At 43.0% G+C, this 27,997-nt stretch overlaps 1 protein-coding gene and 1 long non-coding RNA gene across 2 annotated transcripts in view; one reads left to right on the top strand and one right to left on the bottom strand.

The window, feature by feature from the left end:
- The window catches only part of LOC148148525 (uncharacterized), a 93,397-nt gene that overhangs the window by 38,302 nt on the left and 27,098 nt on the right, over positions 1-27,997 (top strand). Inside the window, exon 4 of the long non-coding RNA XR_015758836.1 lies at positions 18,943-19,054. This is a non-coding gene — a long non-coding RNA (uncharacterized LOC148148525). The remainder of the gene's footprint in view (positions 1-18,942; positions 19,055-27,997) is intronic.
- LOC122555512 (uncharacterized) overlaps positions 12,381-27,997 on the bottom strand; it is a 31,461-nt gene continuing 15,844 nt past the window's right edge. Inside the window, exons 4-5 of the mRNA XM_043701536.2 lie at positions 18,351-18,469; positions 12,381-17,580 (exon numbers count right to left, since the gene is read on the bottom strand). Coding sequence (XP_043557471.2) covers positions 17,482-17,580; positions 18,351-18,469 — 218 coding nt within the window. The 3' untranslated portion in view covers positions 12,381-17,481. The remainder of the gene's footprint in view (positions 17,581-18,350; positions 18,470-27,997) is intronic.

Genomic DNA, 27,997 nt, shown 5'->3' with positions numbered 1-27,997 from the left:
GTCCAAGAATGTAGGGAGGCTGTGGAGAAGGTAGCACTGACAGGAAATACTTGCGGACACAGAGATGGGCTCAAGTGTGTATACTTCAATGCAAGGAGTATCAGAAATAAGGTGGGTGAACTTAAGGCATGGATTGGTACTTGCGACTACGATGTTGTGGCCATCAAGGAAACGTGAATAGAAGAGGGACAGGAATGGTTGTTGGAGGTTCCTGGTTACAGATGTTTCAGTAAGATTAGGGGGGTAAAAAAGGAAGGGGGGTGGTGATGCCAATTAGAAATGGTATAACGGCTGCAGAAAGGCAGTTCGAGGGGGATCTGCCTTTGGAGGTAGTGTGGGCTGAAATCAGAAATAGGAAAGGAGCAGTCACCATGTTGGGTGTTTACTATAGGCCCCCCAATAGCAGCAGAGATGTGGAGAAACAGATTGGGAAACAGATTTTGGAAAGGTGCAGAAGCCACAGGGTAGTAGTCATGGGCGATTTCAACTTCCCAAATATTGATTGGAAGCTTTTTAGATCAAGTAGATTGGACGGGGCAGTGTTTGTGCAGTGTGTCCAGGTAGTTTTTCTCGCTCAGTATGTAGATTGTCCGACCAGAGGGGAGGCCATATTGGATTTGGTACTTGGTAACGAACCAGGACAAGTGATGGGCTTGTTAGTGATGGTGACCACAATTCTGTGACTTTCACCTTGGTTATGGAGAGAGATAGGTGCGTGCAACAGGGCAGGTTTTACAATTGGGGGAAGGGTAAGTACGATGCTGCAAGACAGGATCTGAGGAGCATAAATTGGGAGCATAGGCTGTCAGGGAAGGATGTCGTTGAAATGTGGAACTTTTTCAAGGAACAGATACGACGTGTCCTTGATATGTATGTACATGTCAGGCAGGAAAGAGATGGTTGTGTGAGGGAACCTTGGTTGACGAGGGAGGTTGAATGTCTTGTAAAGAGGAAGAAGGCGGCTTACAGAAGGCTGAGGAAACAGGGTTCAGACAGAGCAGTGGAGGGATACAGGATAGCCAGGAGGGAGCTGAAGAAAGGGATTAGGAGAGCTAAGACAGGGCATGAAAAATCTTTGGCGGGTAGGATCAAGGATAACCCCAAGGCCTTTTATGCGTATGTGAGAAACATGAGAATGACGAGAACGAGGGTAGGTCCGATCAAGGACAGTAGTGGGAAACTGTGTATTGAGTCAGAAGAGATAGGAGAAGTCTTGAATGAGTACTTTTCTTCAGTATTTACAAATGAGAGGGACCATATTGTTGAAGAGAAGAGTATGAAACGGACTGATAAGCTAGAGGAGATACTTGTTAGGAAGGAAGATGTGTTGGGCATCTTGAAAAACTTGAGGATAGACAAGTCCCCCTGGCCTGATGGGATATATCCTAGGATTATGTTGGAAGCAAGAGAGGAAATTGCAGAACCGTTGGCAATGATCTTTTCGTCTTCACTGTCAATGGGGGTGGTGCCAGGGGACTGGAGAGTGGCGAATGTTGTGCCCCTGTTCAAAAAAGGGAATAGGGATAACCCCGGGAATTACAGGCCAGTTAGTCTTACTTCGGTGGTAGGCAAAGTAATGGAAAGGGTACTGAGGGATAGGATTTATGAGTATCTGGAAAGACACTGCTTGATTAGGGTCAGCCAGCACGGATTTGTGAGGGGTAGGTCTTGCCTTACAAGTCTTATTGAATTCTTTGAGGAGGTGACCAAGCATGTGGATGAGGGTAGAGCAGTGGATGTAGTGTACATGGATTTTAGTAAGGCATTTGATAAGGTTCCCCATGGTAGGCTTATGTGGAAAGTCAGAAGGCATGGGATAGTGGGAAGTTTGGCCAGTCGGATAGAGAACTAGCTAACTGGTCGAAGTCAGAGAGTGGTGGTAGATGGTAAATATTCAGCCTGGAGCCCAGTTACAAGTGGAGTTCCACAGGGATCAGTTCTGGGTCTTCTGCTGTTTGTAATTTTTATTAATGACTTGGAAGAGGGAGTCGAAGGGTGGGTCAGTAGATTTGCAGACGATATGAAGATTGGTGGAGTTGTGGATAGTGAGGAGGGCTGTTGTCGGCTGCAAAGGAACTTAGATATGATGCAGAGCTGGGCTGAGGAGTGGCAGATGGAGTTCAACCCTGTCAAGTATGAGGTTGTCCATTTTGGAAGGACAAATAAGACTGAGAAATACAGGGTTAATGGTAGGGTTCTTAGTAAGGTGGAGGAGCAGAGGGATCTTGGGGTCTATGTTCATAGATCTTTGAAAGTTGCCACTCAGGTGGATAGAGCTTGTAAGAAGGCCTATAGTGTATTAGCATTCGTTAGCAGAGGGATTAAATTCAAGAGTCGTGAGGTGATGTTGCAGCTGTACAGGACCTTGGTAAGGCCACATTTGGAGTACTGTGTGCAGTTCTGGTCGCCTCATTTTAGGAAAGATGTGGAAGCTTTGGAGAGGGTGCAGAGGAGATTTACTAGGATATTGCTTGGAATGGAGAATAGGTCGTACGAGGATAGGTTGAGTGTGCTATGCCTTTTCTCATTGGAACGGCGAAGGATGAGGGGTGACTTGATAGAGGTTTATAAGATGATCAGAGGAATAGATAGAGTAGACAGTCAGAAACTTTTTCCCTGGGTACAACAGAGTGTTACAAGGGGAATAAATTTAAGGTGAAGGGTGGAAGGTATAGGGGAGGTGTCAGGGGTAGGTTCTTTACCCAGAGAGTGGTGGGGGCATGGAATGCGCTGCCTGTGGGAGTGGCAGAGTCAGAATCATTGGTGACCTTTAAGCGGCAATTGGATAGGTACATGGATAGGTGCTTAAGCTAGGACATATGTTCGGCACAACATCGTGGGCCGAAAGGCCTGTTCTGTGCTGTATTGTTCTATGTTCTATGTCTCTACTTAACCAGCCAGTGCTTGCAAAACTCAGTGTGTACACACAATGTGCCTGTTACAGTTACAGACATTCTGTAGTTTGTTTGTTAGGGCAATGCCTTGATCAATCTGATTCAACTTGCCTGGTTCAAAATTTAAACAAAGTTTGGCAATTAACTATCATAGAGTCATAGAGATGTACTGCATGAAAACAGACCCTTCGGTTCAACGTGTCCATGCCGACCAGATATCCCAACCTAATCTAGTCCCACCTGCCAGCACCCAGTCCATATCCCTCCAAACCCTTCCTATTCATATACCCATCCAGATGCCTTTTAAATTTTGCAATCGTACTAGCCCCCACCACTTCCTCTGGCAGCTTATTCCATACAGGTGCCACCCTCTGCTTGAAAAGGTTGCCCCTCAGGTCTCTTTTATATCTTTCCCCTCTTACCCTAAACCTATGCCCTCTAGTTTTGGACTCCCCACCCAAGGGAAGAGACTTTGTCTATTTATCCGATCTATGATTTTATAAACCTCTACAAGGTCACCCCTCAGCCTCCGACGCTCCAGGAAAAACTGCCCCAGCCTGTTCAGCCTTTCCCTGTAGCTCAAATCCTCCAATCCTGGCAACATCCTTGTAAATCTTTTCTGAACCCTTTCAAGTTTCACAACATCCTTCCAATAGGAAGGAGACCAGATTTGCATGCAATATTCCAAAAGTGGCCAAACCAATGTCTTGCACAGCCACAGCATGACCTCCCAACTTCTGTACTCAGTATTATCAATCATCATCAAATTGCTGCATTCTCCATCACAACGCCTCTGCCAATCTGAGTCCACTTGCCAATGAATTGGCACTCACCTTGCATATAGTAAAAATGCTGTCTTCCTTTTACATTCATATTTCTTTCAAATTGTCCTGATGTGTACAAGATGAAGGACTTTGAAAAACGTTTCTGTCTTTTCAAAAATATGCAAGTTCAGCAATATTAAATGACAATGGATATTGTTGATAAGATTGTTAGGAGACCAAGTATATAAATATTTACTCAATAAATCCAGTTCTACTTATCCCCATCTATGCCAGTGCAACATCATCAAATTGTTTGGACTTTAAGACAATCTCCAACATTCGGAACCATACACAATGCCTGACACTAAGTCAGGAGCAGTTACAAAGATGGAGATTAAGTCAGTCTACAGGTTTGGTTCGCCCATTCTTTCCCAAATAGTTTACAAGCAATGGTACCCATTTAGAAATTATTAGGATTGTAAGAGTACATTTGCCAAGTTTTTGATGATTAAATTGAATTGGAGTGGATTGAGAATTGTGACAACCATACAGCTTGTATTTTCAGAGACAACTAGTTAATGGGCAGATGAATGCTTTTAGGTTATAAACAAATGCATTTTAATCTTTTCTGGGATTCTTCCTTTTATATGTGCCTCATACACCTAATTCAACAGAAAACAGCAATGCAGGATGATGTTTATCAATATACCTTGCAGTGACTAACGTACTTTTACTCAGTTAAAAATCACACAACAGCAGGTTATAGTCCAACAGGTTTAATTGGAAGCACACTAGCTTTCGGAGCGACGCTCCTTCATCAGGTAAACCTGTTGGACTATAACCTGGTGTTGTGTGATTTTTAACTTTGTACACCCCAGTGTACAACACCGGCATCTCCAAATCATGAGTACTTTTACTGATCCTTGTAAAGATAGGAACATTTTTGTTGCTTAAAGAATAAAACAGATGGGATAAAGCAAAACATTTACTTGATAAAATTGTGGACGAAGTAAAATAATACAATATTAACAAAAATACTCTGGTCCTTTGAGGCTTCCATTGTGTATAGGTTGACTATCATGTTTGCCCTATGAATGGTGACAGCCCTTGAGAAAGGTGATCCACTGGTTGCAAATATTTTTCACACCTCTGGAGGGCGCAATATGGCTCGAATTGCAGCTTTCTTCGATGGTTGTCCTTATGAAAATTTGCTCTCTAGTGGTACCTAGTTATAGTAACAGTCAGAATTTTCACTGATCATAATGTACTTTTCAAAAATGCATGAAGGATGTGTTGTGTGCTGTTTGCAATTAGCTCTGTCTTTATACTCATATAAACACTCAGTGTTAGGGTTGAAGCTTTCCCATATTGAAGAAGGCAATCATTTGGAGTAGACTAACTTGGCCTGAAGCAGAAGCCCCTCATGCTTTTCTGTCTTCCTCTACACTTAATCTAAAAAAAAGAAAATTCCACTCATTGTCTTTGGTCCCCACTACACACTCCATTCCCTGGTTACTAATTCCATCCTGGGCAACTGGTTGAATCTTGAGCTGAAATCACCAAGACCGTATTTCCACCAGTAAAACATGATCTAACTCTGTTCCTATCTCAGCCCATTTGCTGCTGAACTCCTAATCCATCTCCTTTTTAACTCTAAACTTGAACCGGCAAAGCAAGCTACTTGGTTGTGTGACTGTGCTAATAGGCAGCATCAAAGGAGCAGGAAAATCGACGTTTCGGGTAAAAGCCCTTCATCCGGAATATTCCCGAATATTTGCCCGAAACGTCGATTTTCCTGCTCCTTGGATGCTGTCTGAACTGCTGTGCTTTTCCAGCACCACTCTAATCCAGAATCTGTTTTTTTACCTACCTGACTGTGCTAATAGGTAAAGCAAGGCAAAATGAAGCAAGGTAACGCAAGTGAAGAAAGGCAGGATGCTCTGAGCATGCAGGATGATGCTAAGTCAGCGATTGCTAAGATAGCAAATGAGCAATGCTTGGATACAGCCTGGCCCCATCCAAGTGCTGGGTGCCTGGACCTGTGCATAAGATGTCCTTGCAGCAGCCTTTCAGTGCTTGTTGTTGATGTGCCCTGTAATATAAGTCTGTACTCCCTGAGCATTCTGCAACTCATTTGGAGAAGTGCCATGAGGATTCCAAGGAATTGGCACATATCAGTTGCTAGCCTCTATGGATGATTGAAGTGTGTGTCTGGTGCTAATGAATTGTGCCCTGAGATCAACATGGAAGTTCTTCAAAGCCAGTGGTGAGCTGAATTCTCCAGACATCCACTCTGACATCCAAACTGAGAATTCTAGGCACCTAATTTGCACGTGAAGGATGGTAGAGTAGGAAGCTGCATATTAATGAGGAGAGATGTGTAATTAATAAGGTCATTAATAAGTGATAATCCATCTTAATCCAACTTCCCTGTTCCCAGTGAGAAACTCACCTCAATGGCTAGAACTTGCTTAAATGATGCATTGAGTTGCTCACAATGTCAAATAGGCCTCACTGGACTCCGCCACACTTCCTACCAAAGCCCATGTTATTCTAATATGCCAATATGTTGTTGTAATGTACAGAGCATTAGTACAAACAAAAAATGCAAACCCAAATTCATAGAGTTTATAACAAGTGAGCAGTCTTGCCAAGATTTAGAGTATTTAGCACTTCAAAAAGCACAAATAATGTTAAAGCACTCATTTTAGATATAGCATTTTAATTTAACAAGAATTAAAAGTGTGAGTATTTGGTTCTTAGTAATTTTAAAATACAGTCCAGATTGATCTGCAAGGCGTAGTTAGATAAAGATATGGTAATGTCAAATAATGGAACTGTAACAAAACTAAACAAATGAATAGTTCCAGAAGAGAGAGCTAAGAGCAGCAAGGAGGGGACATGAAAAGTCCTTAGTTGATAGGATCAGGGAAAACCCTAAGGCTTTCTATAGGTATGTCAGGAATAAAAGAATGATTAGGGTAGGAATAGGTCCAGTCAAGGATAGTAGTGGGAAGTTGCGTGTGGAGGCTGAAGAGATTAGGGAGACACTGAATGAATACTTTTCGTCAGTATTCACTCAGGAACAGGACATTGTTGCCGATGTGAATACTGAGTCACAATTAATTAGAATGGATGGCTTTGAGGTATGTAGGGAAGAGGTGTTGGAAATTCTGGAAAGGGTGAAAATAGATAAGTCCCCTGGGCCTGATGGCATTTATCCTAGGATTCTCTGGGAAGCAAGGGAGGAGATTGCAGAGCCATTGGCCTTGATTTTTATGTCCTCGTTGTCTACAGGAATAGTGCCAGAAGACTGGAGGATAGCAAATGTGGTTCCCTTGTTCAAGAAGGGGAGTAGGGATAACCCTAGTAACTATAGGCCGGTGAGTCTCACTTCTGTTGTGGGCAAAGTCTTAGAGAGAATTGTAAGGGATAGGATTTATGAATATCTGGATAGGAATAATATGATCAAGGATAGTCAGCATGGTTTTGTGAAGGACAGGTCATGCCTCACAAACATTATTGAATTCTTTGAGAAGGTGACTAAGGATGTGGACGAGGGTAAAGCGGTAGATGTGGTGTATATGGATTTTAGTAAGGTGTTTGATAAGGTTCCCCATGGTAGGCTACTGCAAAAAATATGGAGGTATGGCATTGAGGGTGAGTTGGAGGTTTGGATTAGGAATTGGCTGGTTGGAAGAAGACAGAGGGTAGTAGTTGATGGTAAAGGTTCATCTTGGAGTGCAGTTACTAGCAGTGTTCCGCAAGGATCTGTTTTGGGACCATTGCTGTTTGTCATTTTTATAAATGACTTGGAGGAGGGGCTAGAAGGTTGGGTGAGCAAGTTTGCGGATGATACGAAAGTCGGTGGAGTTGTTGACAGTGAGGAAGGATGTGTCAGGTTACAGCGGGATACAGATAAGCTGCAGAGCTGGGCAGATGGAGTTCAATGTAGGTAAGTGTGAGGTGATTCACTTTGGTAAGAGTAACAAAAAGATGGGGTACTGGGCTAATGGTCAGATACTTGGTAGTGTGGATGAGCAGAGGGATCTTGGTGTCCATGTACACAGATCTCTGAAAGTTGCCACCCAGGTAAATAGTGCGGTGAAGAAGGCATATGGCGTACTGGCTTTTATTGGTAGAGGAATTGAGTTCCGGAGTCCTGAGGTCATGTTGCAGTTGTATAAGACGCTGGTGCGGCCGCATCTGGCGTATTGTGTGCAGTTTTGGTCGCCATACTATAGGAAGGATGTGGAGGCACTGGAACGGGTGCAGAGGAGGTTTACTAGGATGTTGCCTGGTATGGTAGGAAGATCATATGAGGAAAGGCTGAGGCACTTGGGGCTGTTTTCATTGGAGAAAAGAAGGTTTAGGGGTGACTTGATAGAGGTGTACAAGATGATTAGGGGTTTAGATAGGGTTGACCATGAGAACCTTTTTTCCACGTATGGAGTCAGCTATTACGAGGGGGCATAGCTTTAAATTAAGGGGTGGTCGGTATAGGACAGATGTTAGGGGTAGATTCTTAACTCAGCGAGTCGTGAGTCCATGGAATGCCCTGCCAGTAGCAGTGGTGGACTCTCCCTCTTTATGGGCATTTAAACGGGCATTGGATAGGCATATGGAGGATAGTGGGCTAGTGTAGGTTAGGTGGGCTTGGATCGACGCAAGATCGAGGGCCAAAGGGCCTGTACTGCGCTGTATTTTTCTATGTTTCTATGTAGAGGAAAGGATAGCAAAGATGATTCTCGATAGGAGTGAGAGAGACAAGGTATTTGGCATGGGGGACTTCAACTTTCCAAATATTGACTGGGAACACTATATTAGGAGTACTATAGATGGGTCAGTTTTTGTCCAGTGTGTGCAGGAGGGCTTCTTGACACAGTATGTTGACAAAGCTGAAACATGTGTTGCTGGAAAAGCGCAGCAGGTCAGGCAGCATCCAAGGAGCAGGAGAATCAATGTTTCGGCCATAAGCCCTTCTTCAGGAATGAGGAAGGTGTGCCAAGCAGGCTAAGGTAAAAGGTAGGGAGGTGGGACTTGGGGGAGGGGTGTTGGGAATGCAATAGGTGGAAGGAGGTTAAGGTGAGGGTGATAGGCCGGAGTGGTGTGGGGGCGGAGAGGTCAGGAAGAAGATTGCAGGTCAAGAAGGCGGTGCTGAGTCCGAGGTTGGGACTGAGATAAGGTGGGGGGAGGGGAAATGAGATGGCTGGAGAAATCTGCATTGATCCCTTGTGGTTGGAGGGTTCCTAGGCGGAAGGTGAGGCGCTCTTCTTCCAGGCGCGTGTTGCCATTGTCTGGCGATGGAGGAGGCCAAGGACCTGCATGTCCTTGGCGGAGTGGGAGGGGGAGTTAAAGTGTTCAGCCACAGGGCGATTGGGTTGGTTGGTGCCGGTGTCCCAGAGGTGTTCTCTGAAACATTCCGCAAGTACATCGTACCATCCTTCGTCATTTCCGCCACCTCCAGACAGACCCCACCACCAAGGATATCTTTCCCACCCCTCCCCTATCAGCGTTCCGGAAAGACCACTCCCTCCGCGACTGCCTCGTCAGGTCCACACCCGCCACCAACCCAACCTCCACTCCCGGCACCTTCCCCTGCAACCGCAAGAAATGCAAAACTTGCGCCACACTTCCCCCCTCACTTCCCTCCAAGGCCCCAAGGGATCCTTCCATATCCATCACAAATTCATCTGCACCTCCACACACATAATTTACTGCATCCGCTGCACCCGATGTGGCCTCCTCTACATTGGGGAGACAGTCTGCCTACTTGTGGAACGTTTCAGAGAACACCTCTGGGACACCCGCACCAACCAACCCAACTGCCCCGTGGCTGAACAGTTTAACTCTCCCTCCCACTCCACCAAGGACATGCAGGTCCTTGGCTTCCTCCATCGCCAGACCATGGCAACATGCGCCTGGAGGAAGAGCGCCTCATCTTTCACCCAGGAACCCTCCAACCACAGGGGATCAATGCAGATTTCTCCAGCTTCCTCATTTCCCCTCCCCCCACCTTATCTCAATCCCAACCTTCGGACTCAGCACCGCCTTCTTGACCTGCAATCTTCTTCCCGACCTCTCCGCCCCCACCCCCTCTCCGGCCTATCACCCTCACCTTAACCTCCTTCCAGCTATCGCATTCCCAACACCCCTTCCCCAAGTCCCTCCTCCCTACCTTTTATCTTAGCCTGCTTGGCACACCTTCCTCATTCATGAAGAAGGGCCCGAAACGTTGATTCTCCTGCTCCTCGGATGCTGCCTGACCTGCTGCGCTTTTCCAGCAACACATTTTTCAGCCCTGATCTCCAGCATCTGCAGTCCTCACTTTCTCACAGTATGTAGACAGGCCAACAAGGGGCGAAGCCACATTAGATTTGGTATTGGGTAATGAGCCCGGCCAGGTGTTAGACTTGGAAATAGGTGAGCACTTTGGTGATAGCAATCACAATTCTGTTATGTTTACTTTCGTGATAGAAAGGGATAGATGTATTCCACTAGGCAAGAGTTACAGCTGGGGGAAAGGCAGTTACGATGCGATTAGGCAGGATTTAGGAAGCATAGGATGGGGAAGGAAACTGCAGGGGATGGACACATTAGAAATGTGGAGCTTATTCAAGGAAAAGCTCCTGTGTGTCCTAGATAAGTATGTACCTGTCAGGCAGGGATGAAGCTGTAGAGCACGGGAGCCGTGGTTTACGAAGGAAGTGGAATCTCTGGTCAAGAGGAAGAAGAAGGCTTATGTCAGGATGAGATGTGAAGGCTCAGTTAGGGCGCTTGAGGGTTACAAGGTAGCCAGGAAAGACCTAAAGAGAGAGCTCAGGAGAGCCAGGAGGAGACATGAGAAGTTGTTGGCGGATAGGATCAGGGTAAATTCTAAGGCTTTCTATAGGTATTTAAGGAATAAAAGAATGACGAGAGTAAGATTAGGGCCAATCAAGGATAGTAGTGGGAAGTTGTGTGTGGAGTCAAAGGAGATAGGGGAAGCACTAAATGAATATTTTTCAACAGTATTCACTCTAGAAAATGACAATGTTGTCGAGGATAATACTGAGATACAGGCTACTAGACTAGGTGGGATTGAGGTTCACAAGGAAGAGGTATTAGAAATCTTGCAGAGTCTGAAAATAGATAAGTCCCCTGGGCCAGATGGGATTTATCCTAGGATCCTCTCAGAAGCCAGGGAGGAGATTGCTGAGCCTTTGGCATTGGTCTTTAAATCGCCATTGTCTACAGGAATACTGCCAGAAGACTGGAGGATAGCAAATGTGGTTCCCCTGTTCAAGAAGGGGAGTAGAGACAACCCCGGTAATTATAGACCAATGAGCCTTACTTCAGTTGTTGGTAAAGTGTTGGAAAAGGTTATAAGAGATAGGATTTATAATCATCTAGAAAAGAATAATTTGATTAGGGATAGTCAGCACAGTTTTGTGGAGGGTAGGTCGTGCCTCACAAACCTTATTGAGTTCTTTGAGAAGGTGACCAAACAAGTAGATGAGAGTAAACCGGTTGATGTGGTGTATATGGATTTCAGCAAGGCATTCGACAAGGTTCCCCACAGTAGGCTATTGTACAAAATGCAGAGGAATGGGATTGTGGGAGATATAGCAGTTTGGATCAGTAGTTGGCTTGCTGAAAGAAGATAGAGGGTGGTGGTTGATGGTAAATGTTCATCCTGGAGTCCAGTTACCAGTGGTGTACCGCAAGGTGTTGGGTCCACTGCTGTTCGTCATTTTTATAAACGACCTGGATGAGGGCGTATAAGGGTGGGTTAGTAAATTTGCAAATGACACTAAGGTTGGTGGAGTTGTGGATAGTGACGAAGCATGTTGTAGGTTACAGAGAGACATAGATAAGCTGCAGAGCTGGGCTGAGAGGTGGCAAATGGAGTTTAATGCGGACAAGTGTGAGGTGATTCACTTTGGTCGGAGTAACCGGAATGCAAAGTACTGGGCTAATGGTAAGATTCTTGGTAGTGTAGATGAGCAGAGAGATCTCTGTGTCCATGTACACAGATCCTTGAAAGTTGCCACCCAGGTTGACAGGATTGTTAAGAAGGCATACAGTGTTTTAGCTTTTATTAATAGAGGGATCGAGTTCCGGAACCATGAGGTTATGCTGCAGCTGTACAAAACTCTGGCCGCACTTGGACTATTGTGTACAGTTCTGGTCACTGCATTATAAGAAGGATGTGGAAGCTTTGGAAAGGGTGCAGAGGAGATTTACTAGGATGTTGCCTGGTATGGAGGGAAGGTCTTACGAGGAAAGGCTGAGGGACTTGAGGCAGTTTTCGTTAGAGAGAAGAAGGTTGAGAGGTGACTTAAGAGAGACATATAAGATAATCAGAGGGTTAAATAGGGTGGACAGGGAGAGCCTTTTTCCAAGTATGATGACGGTGAGCACAAGAGGACATAGCTTTAAATTGAGGGGTGATAGATATAGGACAGATATCAGAGGTAGTTTCTTTACTCAGAGAGTAGTAAGGGTATGGAATGCTTTGCCAGCAACGGTAGTAGATTCGCCTACTTTAAGTACATTTAAGTCGTCATTGGACAAGCATATGGATGTACATGGAATAGCGTAGGTTGGATGGGCTTCAGATTGGTATGACAGGTTGGCGCAACATCGAGGGCCGAAGGGCCTGTACTGCGCTGCAATGTTTTATGTTCTATGTTCTATGTAATGTTGATGTAAGACATTACTGACTTTCAAAAGATGGTTTCCAGTATTATGTTTATTCAGAATAAATATAAACCACATTTGATCACTTAAGTTTCAAAAATTAATTTCTTTTGATGAAAGCACAAGTTTCAAATATATTTTCATTAGAAAATATGGCCAGGTAATATACAGCAGAAAGAAATTACTTTACAATATTAAAGCAGGGAGAAGATCTCAGTAAGTTTTAGACACAAAAAATGGACCAAATGGGCCTAAGCAAATGAAAGGATTAACATTTATTGTTAACTTGAAAATCTCTACATCGGCCTGTTTTGTGCACCTCACCACTGAGGTTTTGTTAGAGTGTATAATTTTTTACCTCAGCTTTCTCAGTGCAAGTAAGAGAAAATAAAGTAAATCTAAGTTCAGAGATACCTTTGGGGAAAGGAGGTTGCCATCCTTTCTGGTCTGGATTAACTGCCCTCTGAAATGACATAAGTTAATCAAACCACTACCAAGTCTAAAGAAAGGATGAAACCTGGCATAGACCTAGACACTAGAAACAACAATGATATCACAGCTCAGTCAACTCTGCAATGCCTCCTTATTAACAGTTGGAGCCTTGTAACAAAACTGTCCCACAGACAAGTTAAGCAACAGCCTGACAGAGTCATATTCAAAAAATGTCCTAGGAACCACCATCATCATCCCTGGGAATGTCCTGTTCCATCGACAGGACAGACCTACCAGAGGTGGTGCCATGTTGGTTTACATTGAGGAAGGAGTTGCTCTGGGAGTTCCTCAATATTGATTCTGGACCCCATAAGCTACATGGCATCAGTTCAAACATGTCAAAGGAAACCTCCTTCAGCTGATGAATCAATGTTACCCCTTGTTGTATAGCACTTGGAGGAAATACTGACGGTGGGAAAGGCACAGAATTTACTCCGTGTGGGGGAACCTAAATGTCCAGCAACACCACTAATGACCAAATAAGCTGAGTTCTAAAGGACATAACTATTAGGGTGTAAGGCAGAGGGCAAGAAACCAACAAAATAATAGTATCTATGACAGGATCAGCTGGAGTGATCAGCCGGAGGTTAAATCCAGTTTTCACATTGACGATACCCTCTATCATATTGTGTAACATTACTACCTTGCTAAATGGACCATAAGTTCAAACAGATCTAACAACTCAAACTGCCTTCTGAGGCACTGTGGGCCATCAGTAACAGCAGAATTTTGTTCAACCACAATCTGTAACTTCATGACCCAGTGTATCCTCCACATTACCATCAAACTGGAAGATGGATCCTGATTCAATGAAAGGTTCAAGAGACCATGTGAGGTGCGGTACCAGACAAACCTAAAGATAAGTATCAACCTGGTGAAACTGCAAAGCAGAATTACCTGCATGCCGTATATTGGATGCAGCATGTAATAGACAGGGCTAACCAAGAGAACTGATCTAAACTCTGCTGTCCTGCCACGGGAATGGTAGGGGGGCAATTAAATGATGTAAATGAGTTGGAGGCTTCCTAATTACCTCCATTTCAATGATGGGGATATCCAGCACATCAATACAAAAGACCAACCTTAATTATTTGCATCCCTCTTCAGTTAGAAATTCCAAGTTGGTGATCTATCTCGGCTTCCTCCAGAATACTGCAGCATCATACATATCAATCTTCAACCAATTCGATTCACTCCACCTGATATTAATAAATGACTGAAGGCTCCAGACACTGCAAAGGTTATGGGCACTAAAAACATCCCAGCAACCATTTTAAAGACTTGTGATTCAGACCAACAGCACTTCTCATTTCCAGTGCAGCTGTAACAAAGGCATCTACCTCACAATGCAGGGTATAACTCAGATATGACCAGTGCATAAAAACTCCAACCTGGCCAATTGCTGCCCTATCAGTCTAATCTCGACCATCAGTAAAATAGTCGAAGGGCTTGGTGGTAATGGTAGAGTGGCGAAAATGCTGTGCTATGAGGCTGTAACATGTGGTTGAACACAATTCTGCTGCTGCTGATGACCCACAATGCGTCATGAATGCCCAGCCCAGTGCTCCGAGATCTATTGTAAATCTATCTCCTTTAGCATGGTGACAGTGACACAATATGATAGAGGGTTTCCAATGCTGTCAAGTGACACTTGCTTAGCAATAACCTGCTCGCTGATGCTCACTTTGGATTGTGGTAGGGTCACTTGGCTCCTGTCTCCTGACCTTGGTTGAACTGTGGACTAAAAAGCTGAACTCCAGTGATGCAATGAGAATATTTGCCTTTTATATCAGGGCACATTTAATTGAATGTGGCATCAAGGTCAGTGGTCAGGGACAGGAGGGTGTAACTATGAGTGAGGCATAGTGCTGAGGAGCCTCAGCCCTTGAGCTTGTCTAATAGGTTTGATATTCTTATTCCCTGTGTGGATGACTGTGGGGGCTGTAGAGAGGTTGAGTAAACTGACCACAGCATCATGGTGCAAGGAGACAATCAAGAGTGGGGGAAAGAAGAGAAATGCAATTGTAAGCGGGATAGTATAGTCAAGGGAATAGACACTCCTCTCAGTGGCCAAGATCGAGAGTCCCAATAGGTGTGTTGGCTGCTTAGTGTCTGGCTCCAGGATATCTCACCTGGGTTGCAGAGGAACTTGGAATGGGAGAGAAAGATCCAGTTGTCATGGTCCATGTAGATTCCCACAAAAAAGTAGAAAGATGAGATTCTGCTGATGGAATATGAGCATCTAGGATTTAAGTTAAAAAGCAGAACCGAAAAGGTGATAACCTCCAGATTATTCCCAGAGCCACAAGCTAATTGGCACAGGGTCAATAAGAATACAAGAGCAGAAATGTACTGCTGAGGCTGTATAGGTTCTAGCCAGACCACATTTGGAATGTTATGAGTATAATAATATTATAAGGAAGGATGTGCTGGTTTTGGAGGGGATCCCGAGCAGGTCTATAAGAATGAACCCAGGGATGAAGGGCTTGTCATCTGAGGAGTAGTTGAGCACTCTGGGTTTATACTTAGTGGAGTTTTGAAGGATGAGGAGGGGATCTGATTGAAACTTACAGCATACTGAGAGGTCTGGACAGATGGACATGGAGAACATGTTTTCACTAGTAGGAGAGATTAGGATTTGAGGACACAGCCTCAGAGTGAAGAGATGATCCTTTAGGAGGAATTTCTTCAGCCAGAGGGTGTTGAATCTGTGGAACTCATTGCCAAAAAGGGCTGTGGAGGCCAAGTCATTGAGTGTATTTAAAACAGAGATGGACAACTTCTTGATAACCAAGGGAACCAAGTGTTACATATCGATGGAGGAGAATGAAGTTGAGAAACTTATCAGCCATGATTAAACTCGATGTGCTCAAAGGCCTCAATCTATTTTTATATCTGATGGACGTACAGCTTTATTTAGTTAAATATTGATTTCCCTCAGGTACTCAGCTTCAATACCATTGAGAGCTTACTATTTATAACAGGTCAGTCAGGAGGTGAAATCACCTAGAGTTGAGAAGGAAACAGTCCTATCATTTCTCTGATTAGGTTGACTGTCTTGTTTCTTTCTTTACATTCCCTCTTATAGACTTGACTATAACAGAGGAGACTTACTCACTCGGTTTACCAAGTTTCAGCAATACAAAGGAGATCAGCAATATACAAGGAGATCAGCAACCTAACACCCGACACTGCATAGTAATGAAAATGTTACTCTACACTTTCAGAGATGAAATGTGGTTTGTAGATTATCAAGGGAAAAAATCTCAATAAAAGTACTTTTAGCTCAAAGATCATCATCAGCAATATTCACAGCTTGCCCAGTCCATTCCAGTATGTGACAGTGCAGAATAACAGAATGTATTTTTTTGGCTGCTTCTTGGGATAGATCTTTACATGAAGATGCAGTGGAATTTTCTATACAATTCATGAATAATGTTCCATATGGATGTTAATGCTACATGTGGACTTACATCTGTGCTCAGCATAAGTTGTCTTAATTACCTAAAAGGAGCTAGAAAATATTCTGAAGTCATCCAAAAATGTCTGAAAACAGTAATCTGAAGATGCAAGTAATACACTTTAAAATAAACATTCTCATTGCACATTAAACATGGAACACTATTTGGCATATGTCTCACAATGTTCTATTCATAACATTATTCATCAAGAGGCAATAGCATTCTTATTATTTTAAAGGGTGGTTTAGGTGTTCCAGTTGAAGTGAGGGTTCTGTCATCCTAAGGCCTACTTCAGCTGGTCCCAGGAATTAACCTGAGCTTTTGGCATTATTCTGAACCAGAGGCTAGCCACATTAGCTAACTGGCCTCCTAATAGATGTTAATAATACTATTGTAGTGGGATTTATAAATAGCGAAGATTTGGACTTGATCTCTTCGTGGGAATTTATCTTAGTCATAACAGCATTTAAAATTCTTACCCACCATTTATTCGAAATAAATAGTAAAGAGATAAACCCATGTGTGCTATAAAAGAGTCTCCTGTGTACTTTTGAAAAACTGGAATAATGTAAAAAATGACCCACTTTGATTCCTATGTTGATAAATTAATAAGTAAATATGTTACTGCTTAAGGGCTTGCAGAGTATGTTTCACAATATTTTTCAGACAGATTGACTCTGTTTGGAAGAACAACGGAGAATTGGTCAGAGATTTGCAACTTCTGCATTAATATTTAAAGTGTAGCCGTGGGCAGTATCATGTAATGAGCCATTCAGAAAAACCCTTATATTTCTTCAGATTTTTGTTTGAACAAATCCACACTGTAAAGTAATCTAATCTAAAAAAAATCCATTGAAGGGAATGTAAATTCAAAATTGGATTAAATAGTGCACTCTACTTAGAATTCCCCTGTTCACATTCACTAGGATAGCCACAGGATGACTTTTATCACTTTTTGAGTCCTACCTTCCATGTGCCCACTTTAGATATGAATATTAATTACACTATATATTTTGTACCTGTATGTTCAGGATAGTTATTTAATGCGATTGCATACCAATGGCAAATATAGAATTCATTAACTGAGTACACATAAAGTGATAGTGTTCATTTGATTTGTTTGAATGGAAGTTTGAGTTTCATTTCCTGTTGTATGAAGAATATTAGATTTCCAAGAATGAAAACAACTTAATTTCTCCTCACTCGTGTTGTTTCATTCTGTCCTTTTCTCATGTCTACATATATCAGTGAGTCCTTCTGTGTTTCACTTGATCTTCTTTTGTAAATCTGTTTATTTTAAAAGAAAAAAATATATATCAGAAAATGCCAGTAATAGCATAGATTTTCAAAAGATGTTGCATAATAATTATAAATCAGCTAATTTTACTATTTGTTTTGCATTAATAACAAAATTGTAGTTTTACCATCACCAGAAGGACTGCAGCATTTCTAAAAGGCAGCTCACTGGTATTATCTTCAGGGCAATTAGGGATGTGTAATAAATACTGGTCTTGCCAGTTTTACTCATGACTGATGAAAGACTAGTGTTTTAGTCTAATTTATTTCTGATTAATTAATGAAGAAAACATCACTAGCTGTCCTTGTGACAAGAACGTTATTTTAATGCAAATAAGTGACAATGTAATTCTAGGAATTATCTTCGTCATGATTCAGATGGAAACTGATGATTATGACATTAACAGCTGACAAGGTGGCACACTGGCTAGCACTGCTGCTTCACAGCACCAGAGACCTGGGTTCAATTCCCGCCTCAGGCAACTGACTGTGTGGAGTTTGCACATTCTCTGCATGGGTTTCCTCCGGGTAATCCTCCCACAGTCCAAAAATGTGCAGGTTAGGTGAATTGGCCATGCTAAATTGCCCATAGTGTGAAGGGGTAAATGTACGGGAATGGGTCTGGATGGGTTCCTCTTCAGAGGGTCGGTGTGGACTTGTTGGGCCAAAGGGCCTGTTTCCACACTGTAAGTAATCTAATCACTGCAATCTCAGTATGATATATTATAAAATTAGTATAAAGAAACTGTAAACCAACTTACCCAACAAACTAATGCAAGGACTGTCATAATAAAAGAGTATATAACAAGGCTCACAATTACTGTAATAAATGCATTTTCTCTGTTGCAATGTTGATATGAATATGTTCCATTCTGAGCTCCTAAAAAAAAGTCAAGCAAATGAAATGTAAGTCTTTTTTACTTGCTGAGTATAGTAAATCAATGCACTTTGTAAAGCAATGTCTCCATTTTGTTTTGGTGAAAACAAATAATAGCCAATGTTGAACACAAAAAATACCTAATTCCAATAGTATTTAAATTACAGTAACTCAACTTCATCCTTTAGGAACATGTATAAGTTGTAGGTACAAGCATTTCTATAATTAATAATTATAACGTGTACATAATTTATTATATACTGCTGTCCAGCAATGTATTTTATCCTGACATTGTTGGATAGCAGTACAGTATATTATATTTCTCATAACAAAGTTTATTTTACTAAGTATGCCGATATAATCTTCTAAAAATGATATATATCCACTCTGCTTGACATTTATACAGGTTAAGGGCAAAACAGTAATTTCCAAGCAAAACTACACCTTGGCATACCCTTTTTATTATTCATTCACAGGCCGAGAGGACGGGGCTAGGCCTACATTCATTGCCCATCCCTCATTGCGCAGAAGGAAGTTAAGAGTCAACCACATTGCTCTGAGTCTGGAGTCACATGTAGCTCAGACCAAGTAAGTACAGCAGTTTCCTTACCTACAGAATATTAGTGAACCAGATGGTCATCATCAGACTCTTAATTCCAGAATTTTATTGAATTTGGATTTGAGCCTGGTCCCCCAGAACATTACCTGAGTCTCTGCATTAATGGTCTAACAATAATATCACTTGGCAATCACCTGCCCCTGTTGTTAGCTATTTGCTATTCTGGTGGAGGGAAGTTAGAGAGTGACAATGCCCAATATGAAAGTCAGAGCGGGAGCTTGGCAGCTCCATCTCATGGATTGCTCCTTCAGGCCTTCACCTTGGATAGACAACAGGCACTAACGTCTCAGGACAAGCTCTACGAGCAGTGGCCACCTGCACATCCCTGTCTGTGGATATTGAAAGACACCAGCCTCACCAAACCTATGGCACATCCGCAACTCATTTATCCATTTCAATACTGTACTTTAGAGAGCATCAATACATTTCATTGTAATGCTACTGCCAGGAGAAAATGAGGACTGCAGATGCTGGAGATCAGACTCGAGAGTGTGGTGCTAGAAAAGCACAGTAGGTCAGGCAGCATCCAAGGAGCAGGAAAATCGACGGTTCGGGCATAAGTCCTTCATCAAGAATCAGGAATCATTAATGCTACTGCCAGGCTACTTTGCATAAAAAGGCAACATATCTAATGTGTTGGGACAGGGTGCAACTCTGGGCTTTTCATTTGCTTCTTCACTTGCACCCACTTGCACCCACCCTCCCTTTCTGTGTTTTACTACCTTATTCAGTGCTTACACGTTCTCAGTATTTCTGTCTTGCTTTGCCTTTCATTGCAGACACAAAGCCAGGCAGTTTGTCATGATTGTCAGCAGTGATCACTCAAAGGGTTATAGCCTTGGATTACATTAATGTCACAGCCACAGTGTTTGCCAGCACTGTACATGGGCAAATACACTGCATGTGATTCAGCCAAATTACCACATCTCAAAGTCTAAGGGGAGTAGAACTTAATGAAGTTAAGAGAGATAATTGTCACTCAGAGTCTGTCACCACAGTCAGAGGCACTGTCTGATCTCAGTTTAGGGACTGAGACATGGCCAGTCAGTCCCTGGGGTTGGTGTTCTGGGTCAGGAATTCTATATCACTGCAGTCTGGGTTACAGTTAATCCTGCAGATCTAGTGCAACCACTCCAGGGATTAGCAGTATGTTGGTTTGGGAGCTGCACTGAGATACTTCAGGCATTTGGTCACCCATCAGTTGGGACTGTGCTTTCAAGTTCAAGTACAGTCAGGAGTGTGGCTGACAATCAGTCCTGGGAATCCACTTATTGGGAGTATGTAGAGAATTCATGGAACTCAACTGTGGGATTGGAAGCAGCATGCAGCGATGCAATTGGGTCAATAATTGTGACAAAGGGCAAATCAACATATAAGGATGGAAGACGATGGTGCATTAGAGAAGGATGTGACTGTGGGTTGGGTGGAATGGTTGGGAGGAGATCATTGGTGGTCACTACCACCCTGACTTTAACTAAGCATGGCTAATCTGGGGAATCAGGAATGATGGAAGATTGAAGAGTTCAATGATTGAGTTGAGTGGGAACATGTAGAAGGTCAGAACTGAAGGGGTTGCCAGGGAATGTAACCACACATTTGTTTTGGAGAAGCTGTAGATTACCAGCATAAGCATGTGACTCTCTCTGCAAAGTGTGACCTGTGTAGCCTTCCATCCTCATCTGAATCACAAATGTGCAATGGAAATAAAAGATGGCTGCCACCACAACCAGAGTGAGTGGAGTATTGAATTTATTTTCTGTCTAAGAATGTGGACTCTATAGTGGGCAATGTGAGGCCCTTCAAGGCAATGGCATTAATCAGGCACTAACACAGTACAGCCCGAAAACAACTATGCTGAGTACCTGTATATGTCTAACTGCATGGGATACAAATTCTGGACATAAGCAAGCTGGACCACCTCACTGCTCATTACAGACTGATCATAATCATCTCTGTGAAGCAGAAGTAATCGTACTTTAAAAGAGTCACTTTTGGCCACTATTGACAAAGACATTCCAAGGTCTCATGGGCTGTACAAGGGAATGGATCTGATTTCCTCTCACCTTGAACAATATTTACCAACACGCTGTTCTTTGCAGTACTGCCTTGATGTGGGGGCATGGAGTGGGGTGACACACTGGCAATCTGCTCCACATGGCTGGTGCTGCCTGCATTAGGGTAAGGTCCACTATGTCAGAGATCCATGTAGAGGCATTCCATGGCCCTCCTTGTCAGAGGTCTCCATGTCGGTCAGCATGGAAGTCTATGCAACAACATCATTTGTGTGTGATTTGAATTTGCATGTTACTAGCTGCTACTGACCACTCACCACATACAGCTAGAGGACCCCTCAGGATGTGAAGGAGATACAGGAGGCCCAAATTCATTTGGCTTCAATGTCATTTCCTTCAGGTACATGAGGTGCATTGCTCCTGCAGACTGAGGATGTCGCAGAAACATGCCAACTGCAGGGTTGGGGGTGTGGGGGTGCGGGTGGGGCGTGGAAGCCTGTGACCTAAAGGGGTGCGTGGCCATCTAATTCCAGTGGCCGTAAAGGTAAGAACTGCCCTGAATTTTAATGGAACTGATTGCTGCCACTGGAGACCTGGGTGGAATCTCACAATCCTCAACTCATAAATGTATCAAGACTGCTACTGAAGCAATTTGTGCCAGATCACACACTTCATCCCATTTCAATACGGGATCAAAGCTGCAGCAGACAGTGGACTTTGCCAGCAGCTAGCTTTCCCTGTATGCAGACTGAACACACACCTTAGAGGTCTGCATCAGGTACCCTGGGAACTGCCATGATGTCTTTATTTCCTGACAACTGTCACATTTTTGATTCATTTCAAGAGGCAAAAGCCAAAAGCCTCACAAAAGTGGTTCCTGGGAGGCATCAAGTACCCTTTGTGACTCTTGCTGATGACTCCATCCTGCAACACACTGAGGCTAAGTACTGATCCAATGCTGCCCATTCCTCCACCAGGGATATCAAGGAGCACATTGGCAAACCTCCTGAAGATGAAATTTCAATCTGGAACAACCCAGGCTCTCCATATTGTGCAGTCCAGGCAGAATGTGCTGCATAATGCCAGCATGCGTGCTCTCTGCACAATTACAGCAGGTAAAGAATGAATGTATTGGATACTGAAGAGTTGGGAGAGCAGCAGCAGTCTTTAGAAGGGGAGAATGGGGACATTGGGCAGGAGGAAATTCAACCTCACCATGATAGAGTGTTTGCATAAAACAAATGAGGCAGGATTTGAGAAGTCACATACTTTCCTGACGTGAAACTCTGTCACTCTTCATTGCCATGCTGAGCCAGTCCTCAAACTCCCTTCCTAACAACCCTATGGACTGCAACAACTCAAGAAGACAGCTCATCACTACTGACACCAGAGCTATTGGGGATGGGCAATAAATACTCCTAAATGTGAATTAATAAAAAAAAAAGTAAACTAAACTAAAGGGCCAAGATTGGCTGATTTAAGCTTAAGCTAAACTGTACAAGATTTTCCATTCCATGGCAACGCCCAATGATAATATCCACTTTTTCTTATTTGTTCTTGGGACAGCAAGGCAAGTTTGAGCATAATTCTGCTTTGCTAAATATCAATCTGTAATTCATATCAGTTTCAGAGAACTGCAAATTGTGAAATTGTGATTTTTTATGGCCTATTGACTCTCATATTAACAAGATTGAATATCAGTTTATGGAATTGATTTGGCAGCATGGTTGATTTTTATTTCTTTTCTACAGATTGCAGTGTTAACTTCAAAATGATGTGAATTTTTTGAGTGACAGTTCATTTGTTCTTTGTTCTGGCTAAAATGCAGTCGTGCCAGTATTTAAACCAGCTTCCTTAATTTTCCTTCTCCTGGGTTTCAGAAACATTATACAATTAAGTGATACAACTTTTTGCCTGTAACTAGGTGACACAGCTGTATAACCTAACACTTATACCTCCTTACTCCTTGTCTTAAACATAAATGTAGAGGTGCCCTTATTCTGAAGCACAGAAAGTTGAGGGCTGACCTTACAGAAGTTAATAAAATCATGAAGGGCACAGATAAGGGTAAATAGCAAAGGTCTTTTCCCTAGGGTGGGGGAGTTCAAAACTAGGGGGTGTATTTTTAAAAATACATTTTTATTGAAAAAAATAGATTTTTTAATATTACAACAAATACAAAACAATACAATTTAAAACAATACAAAAAAACCACAAGAAAATAACAGTTAAAAATGCCCAACTCACCCTCATATACGAATGTATAGATATATAGAAAAATATATTATAAAAAAACCTAACTATTTAACTAAATAACCAACAACAAACTAATAAATTTTAATAACTCAACTCAGCCAAACAAGACACTCATACATTCACAGTTCCTCCTCCCTGGATATTGTACTCATAAAACACAATCTTTACGGCTATATAAAAGCCCTTGTTAGTGTGGCAGATAAATCTGTGTCCAGGTACACCGAAAAGGGCTGCTATGTCTGATGAAAATTCTCAGTTTTGTGGTGTACCATACTTGTGAGAAAATGCAAGGGAATATATATAACAATCTTCTACCAACCCGACAGGCCTGGGGCTGGGGAGGGGGAGGGGGGGGGGGGGGGGGGGGTGGGCTTTCACACACCTAATCTAGCAAGATATTCATTCTTGTGCAAAAAGTGAGGATATTGAAAAGTTTTTTCTGATCTGCAGGGAACACACTGGACAGGCCCTAAAGAAGACAAATCAGGTCCTTCTCCACCCTAACACCCATAATCCTCTCCATTGCACACGCTTCAGTATGTCTGAAGCCTACTACAAGACCAGAGACAACGGGTAAGAGCGCCCATACAGATCTTGCACTTGGGATATGTTGGAGGTACCCCTGGTTTAAATTTTGACAAACGATCTGGAGCCAAGTGGACCCTATGGAGAATCTTCAACTGCAAAGCATGGGTCCTATTGCAAATTGATATCTTTCTTGCATTTTCCCAAGTATATTCCCATGCGTCTGAGGAGACTTCAACACCTAGCTCTCTCCCCCACACCCTGCAGAGTCAATTGAACTCATCTGAGGGGGAAACCCCCAATTTATGATATAAAGTGGTGACAGAAACTGTACTTTTAGCACTGAGCACCCTTCCTTCTGTTGGATCAATCAAATGTGTTGTCTTTCTTTGAATAAAATCCCTAACTTGAAAAAAATGAAAGAGGTCCCTATTAGATAGCTTGTATTTCCACGCTAACTGGTCGAAGGACATCATTGTGTCTCCCTCAAATAAATTTCCAATGCAAGGTACACCCCAGCTGCCCAATGTTTGAATCCTAAAACTATCATCCATGGTTGAAACCCCAGCATACCCACTATAGGTGTAAAAGAAGATGTTTTGCCAATATTTCCTTTCCTCTGCTGAATTGCCCTCTGTGCTTTAACAGTATTGATAACTATTGGGTTATGGCAATATCCCCTAACTGTCCTCATTTTGTCCAGAAACAGCAAGCTAGTAAGGGGGCACCTTGCCTGGAAGGCTTCGATATCTAACCATATTGAAAGAGGGTCCCCACAGGCCCAATCACTCACATAGGATAACAGGGAGCTTAGTTGGTAGCTTTTATTGTCCGGAAGGTCCACTCCCCCCAATCTGTGAGGCAGCTGCAGTTTAGCTAATTTAATGAGAGGTTGCTTACGATGCCAAATAAAGGAGCTGAACCAACCGTTCAGTCTCCTGAATGTTTGCTTCTTGAAAATCAGGGGGAGCATCTGGATAGTGTATAGCAAATGGGGGAGAGTATTCATCTTAATAAGCACTATCTGACCCAACCATGAGACTGGAAGTGCCTCCCATCTTTGAAGGTCTTGTTTAATTTTGTCAAATAATTGAACAAAATTGGCTTTGAACAACCGATTCCAGAACTGGAGTAATGAATATGCCCAAATACACAAAACCTCCCTGTGACCATTTAAATGGGAATCTATAATCTCCCTCAAGAGCTAGCTCCTTCATAAGACCACCCATAGGCATAGCCTCTGATGTTGCAAAATTAATCTTTTACCCAGAAAAGGCGGCAAACATGCAGGTGCATTGCATCAGGTGAAGCATTGAAACCGCTGGATTTGACAAAAAAATTAGGACATCATCCACATACAATAAAATCTTAAGTAATTTTGACCCCTCTTCTGGAGATGGTATATTGGGATCCACACGAATGGCCTCTGCCAACGGTTCAATCACAAATGCAAAAAAAAGCAGTGGCGAAAGGTGACAGCCCTGCAGGCTGCCCCTAAAAATGTTAAAATTGCTTCATCGTACCCCATTGGTGTTGACCGCAGCAAGAGGGTCACTGTAGAGAACCTTTACCCATATTATAAAAACTTTACCCAAACCAAATCGCTCCAGAGTATAGAAAAGACAAGGCCATTCAACTCGGTCAAATGCCTTCTCTGCATCTAGAGAAATCACCAGTCCCTGTATTGACTGCTGTTGACATGCTTGAATTACATTAAGCAGCCTCCTAACATTATTGGAAGATCTGTGGCCCTTTATCAAGCCTGTCTGATCCTCTTTAACAATAGAAGGTAACACAGTCTCTAGCCTTAATGCGAGAGTCTTAGAGAGGATTTTAAAGTCTACATGTGAGAGTGAAATGGGCCTGTAAGAAGCACATCCTCCGGGATCTTCCCTTTTTTAAGAATAAGCAAAATATTAGCCTCTGTCAGAGATGGAGGGAGACAATCATGGCTGTATGAATCATTAAACATATTAAGCATTGGGCCTGACAGAATGTTTATAAATTCGTTATAGGATTCACTGGGAAGTCCGTCAGGACCGGGCACCTTTCCTCTCTGAAGCTGCTTCACAGCTTCCTGCACCTCTTGCTCTGATACGGGGACATTGAGAAAGGTCTCTTGCTTGGGGGTCACACCCGGGAGCTCCAGATCCTTAAAAAAAGATTCCATTTTGGTCCGCCCCTCCTCACAACCCTCAGATTGGTATAACTTAGTGTAAAATCTCTGGAATGCCACGTTAATCTTTTTGGAGTCACCTGTTAGGTTCCCAGACCCTTCCCTAATTGCCGTAATGGCTTGTGGGGCACTCCTCTTTCTGGCGAAATACGCTAAGTATTTGCCTGGCCTGCCACCATGCTCATATAACCTTTGTTTTGCAAAAATAAGCTCCTTCTTTGCTGTCTGCATGAGCATGGAATTCAATGCGGACCGCAGTGCCGTAATCCTCTGTAGCTTGGCTAACGAGGGCCTGTCAAAGTAAGCTTTCTCAGCTGCCTTCAACCGTGCTTCAAGGTGACATTGCTGCTCACTCTTCTGCCACTTTCTACTGGCAGAGTAGGAAATACTGTGGCACGGTGGCACAGTGGTTAGCACTGCTGCCTCACAGCGCCAGAGACCCGGGTTCATTTTCCGACTCAGGCGACTGACTGTGTGGAGTTTGCACATTCTCCCCGTGTCTGTGTGCGTTTCCTCTGGGTGCTCCGGTTTCCTCCCACAGTCCAAAGATGTGCAGGTCAGATGAATTGGCCATGCTAAATTGCCCATAGTGTTAGGTAAAGGGGTAAATGTAGGGAAATGGGTGGGTTGCGCTTCAGCGGGTCGGTGTGGACTTGTTGGGCCGAAGGGCCTGTTTCCACACTGTAAGTAATCTAATTTAATAACTAACCCCCTGGCATAGGCTTTGGCAGTTAATGTTGAGGAACGCCCAAAATTCCCTAGAGAAATACTCCACAAACTGATTATCCTTGAGGATCCATTCACCAGTGCCTCAAACACACTGTAATGTCCTTAACTTTAACCAACAGGTACACTGGAGTGTGATCAGAGATGGTAATATTACCAATCGCACAAGATGCCGCCAAATCCAAGGTTGCCATAGGGGTCAGAAAAAAATCAATCCTGATGTGATTGGAAAAAAACGTAAAATCCTTGCCTGTAGGGTGGAGAGGCCTCCAGATCTCCACCATGATAACTCCACACACAGATCCACTAACTGTTTAGTTTGTACAGAGGGTATCAAGGGGCCTTTGGGCAACCTGTCTACTGTGGGATCCATGAGACAGTTAAACTCTCCCCCTATAATGATATGCCGGGACTTGAGACTGATCAGTTTAGAAAACGCATCTACTGAAACTTTGAGGGGATGAGCTGGAGGGCAATAAACATTTAAAACAGCATATTCTCCCCATTTATCAGGACTTTAAGAATTAATAAACCTCCCGTGTGTGTCTTCAACACATTCTAATAACTTAAATGGGAGGCTCCTCCTCACCAATATAGCCACTCCCCTACTTCTGGTATTAAAAGATGGAAAGTAAGCCCAATCAAAGCCATTCTGCAATAACTGATCCTCTCACATTTAACAGGAAGTTGATGTTATACTACACTGGGTGGATGGGTATGAGTGGCACTTCCTTAACATGGTATGGAGCTCAGGATAGTAGGCTGTGTAGGTTGATTCTTGTAACTGCAGTTACAATGACAGATGATCAGACATAGGTTTAGGTGAAAGGGCAAGAATTAAAAGAGACCTCAGGGACAAACGTTTCATGCAGAGTGTGGTCTGGAATGAAATGCCAGAGGAAGTGATGGAGACTGGTACAGTTACAACATTTAAAAGACATCTGGATGGGTATATGAATAGGAAAGATTTCGAGGGATATGGGCCAAATTCTGCAAATGGGACTAGATTTATTTCAAATATCCAGGCAAGTAGTGGTCTAATATCAGAACAAATCACAATGAGAGCTGCAACCTTATGACAGAAAAAGAACTACTCCAGAATGTCCTTAAGCAAAGGAACCTTGTTGCCACCCTCGGTTGTTCTGACCTGCATGTGACTCCAGTCACTCACTTGTGGTTGACTCTTAGTATTCTCTGAAGTTGCCTTAGAAACCAAC

The sequence above is a fragment of the Chiloscyllium plagiosum genome, unplaced genomic scaffold (genome assembly GCF_037043375.1).
Source record: "Chiloscyllium plagiosum isolate Xiang-an unplaced genomic scaffold, Cpla_swu_hap1 HiC_scaffold_12, whole genome shotgun sequence".
NCBI lineage: Eukaryota > Metazoa > Chordata > Chondrichthyes > Orectolobiformes > Hemiscylliidae > Chiloscyllium > Chiloscyllium plagiosum.
The sequence above is the reverse complement of the archived record's forward strand: the minus strand, read 5'-3'. Positions and strand labels throughout refer to the sequence as shown.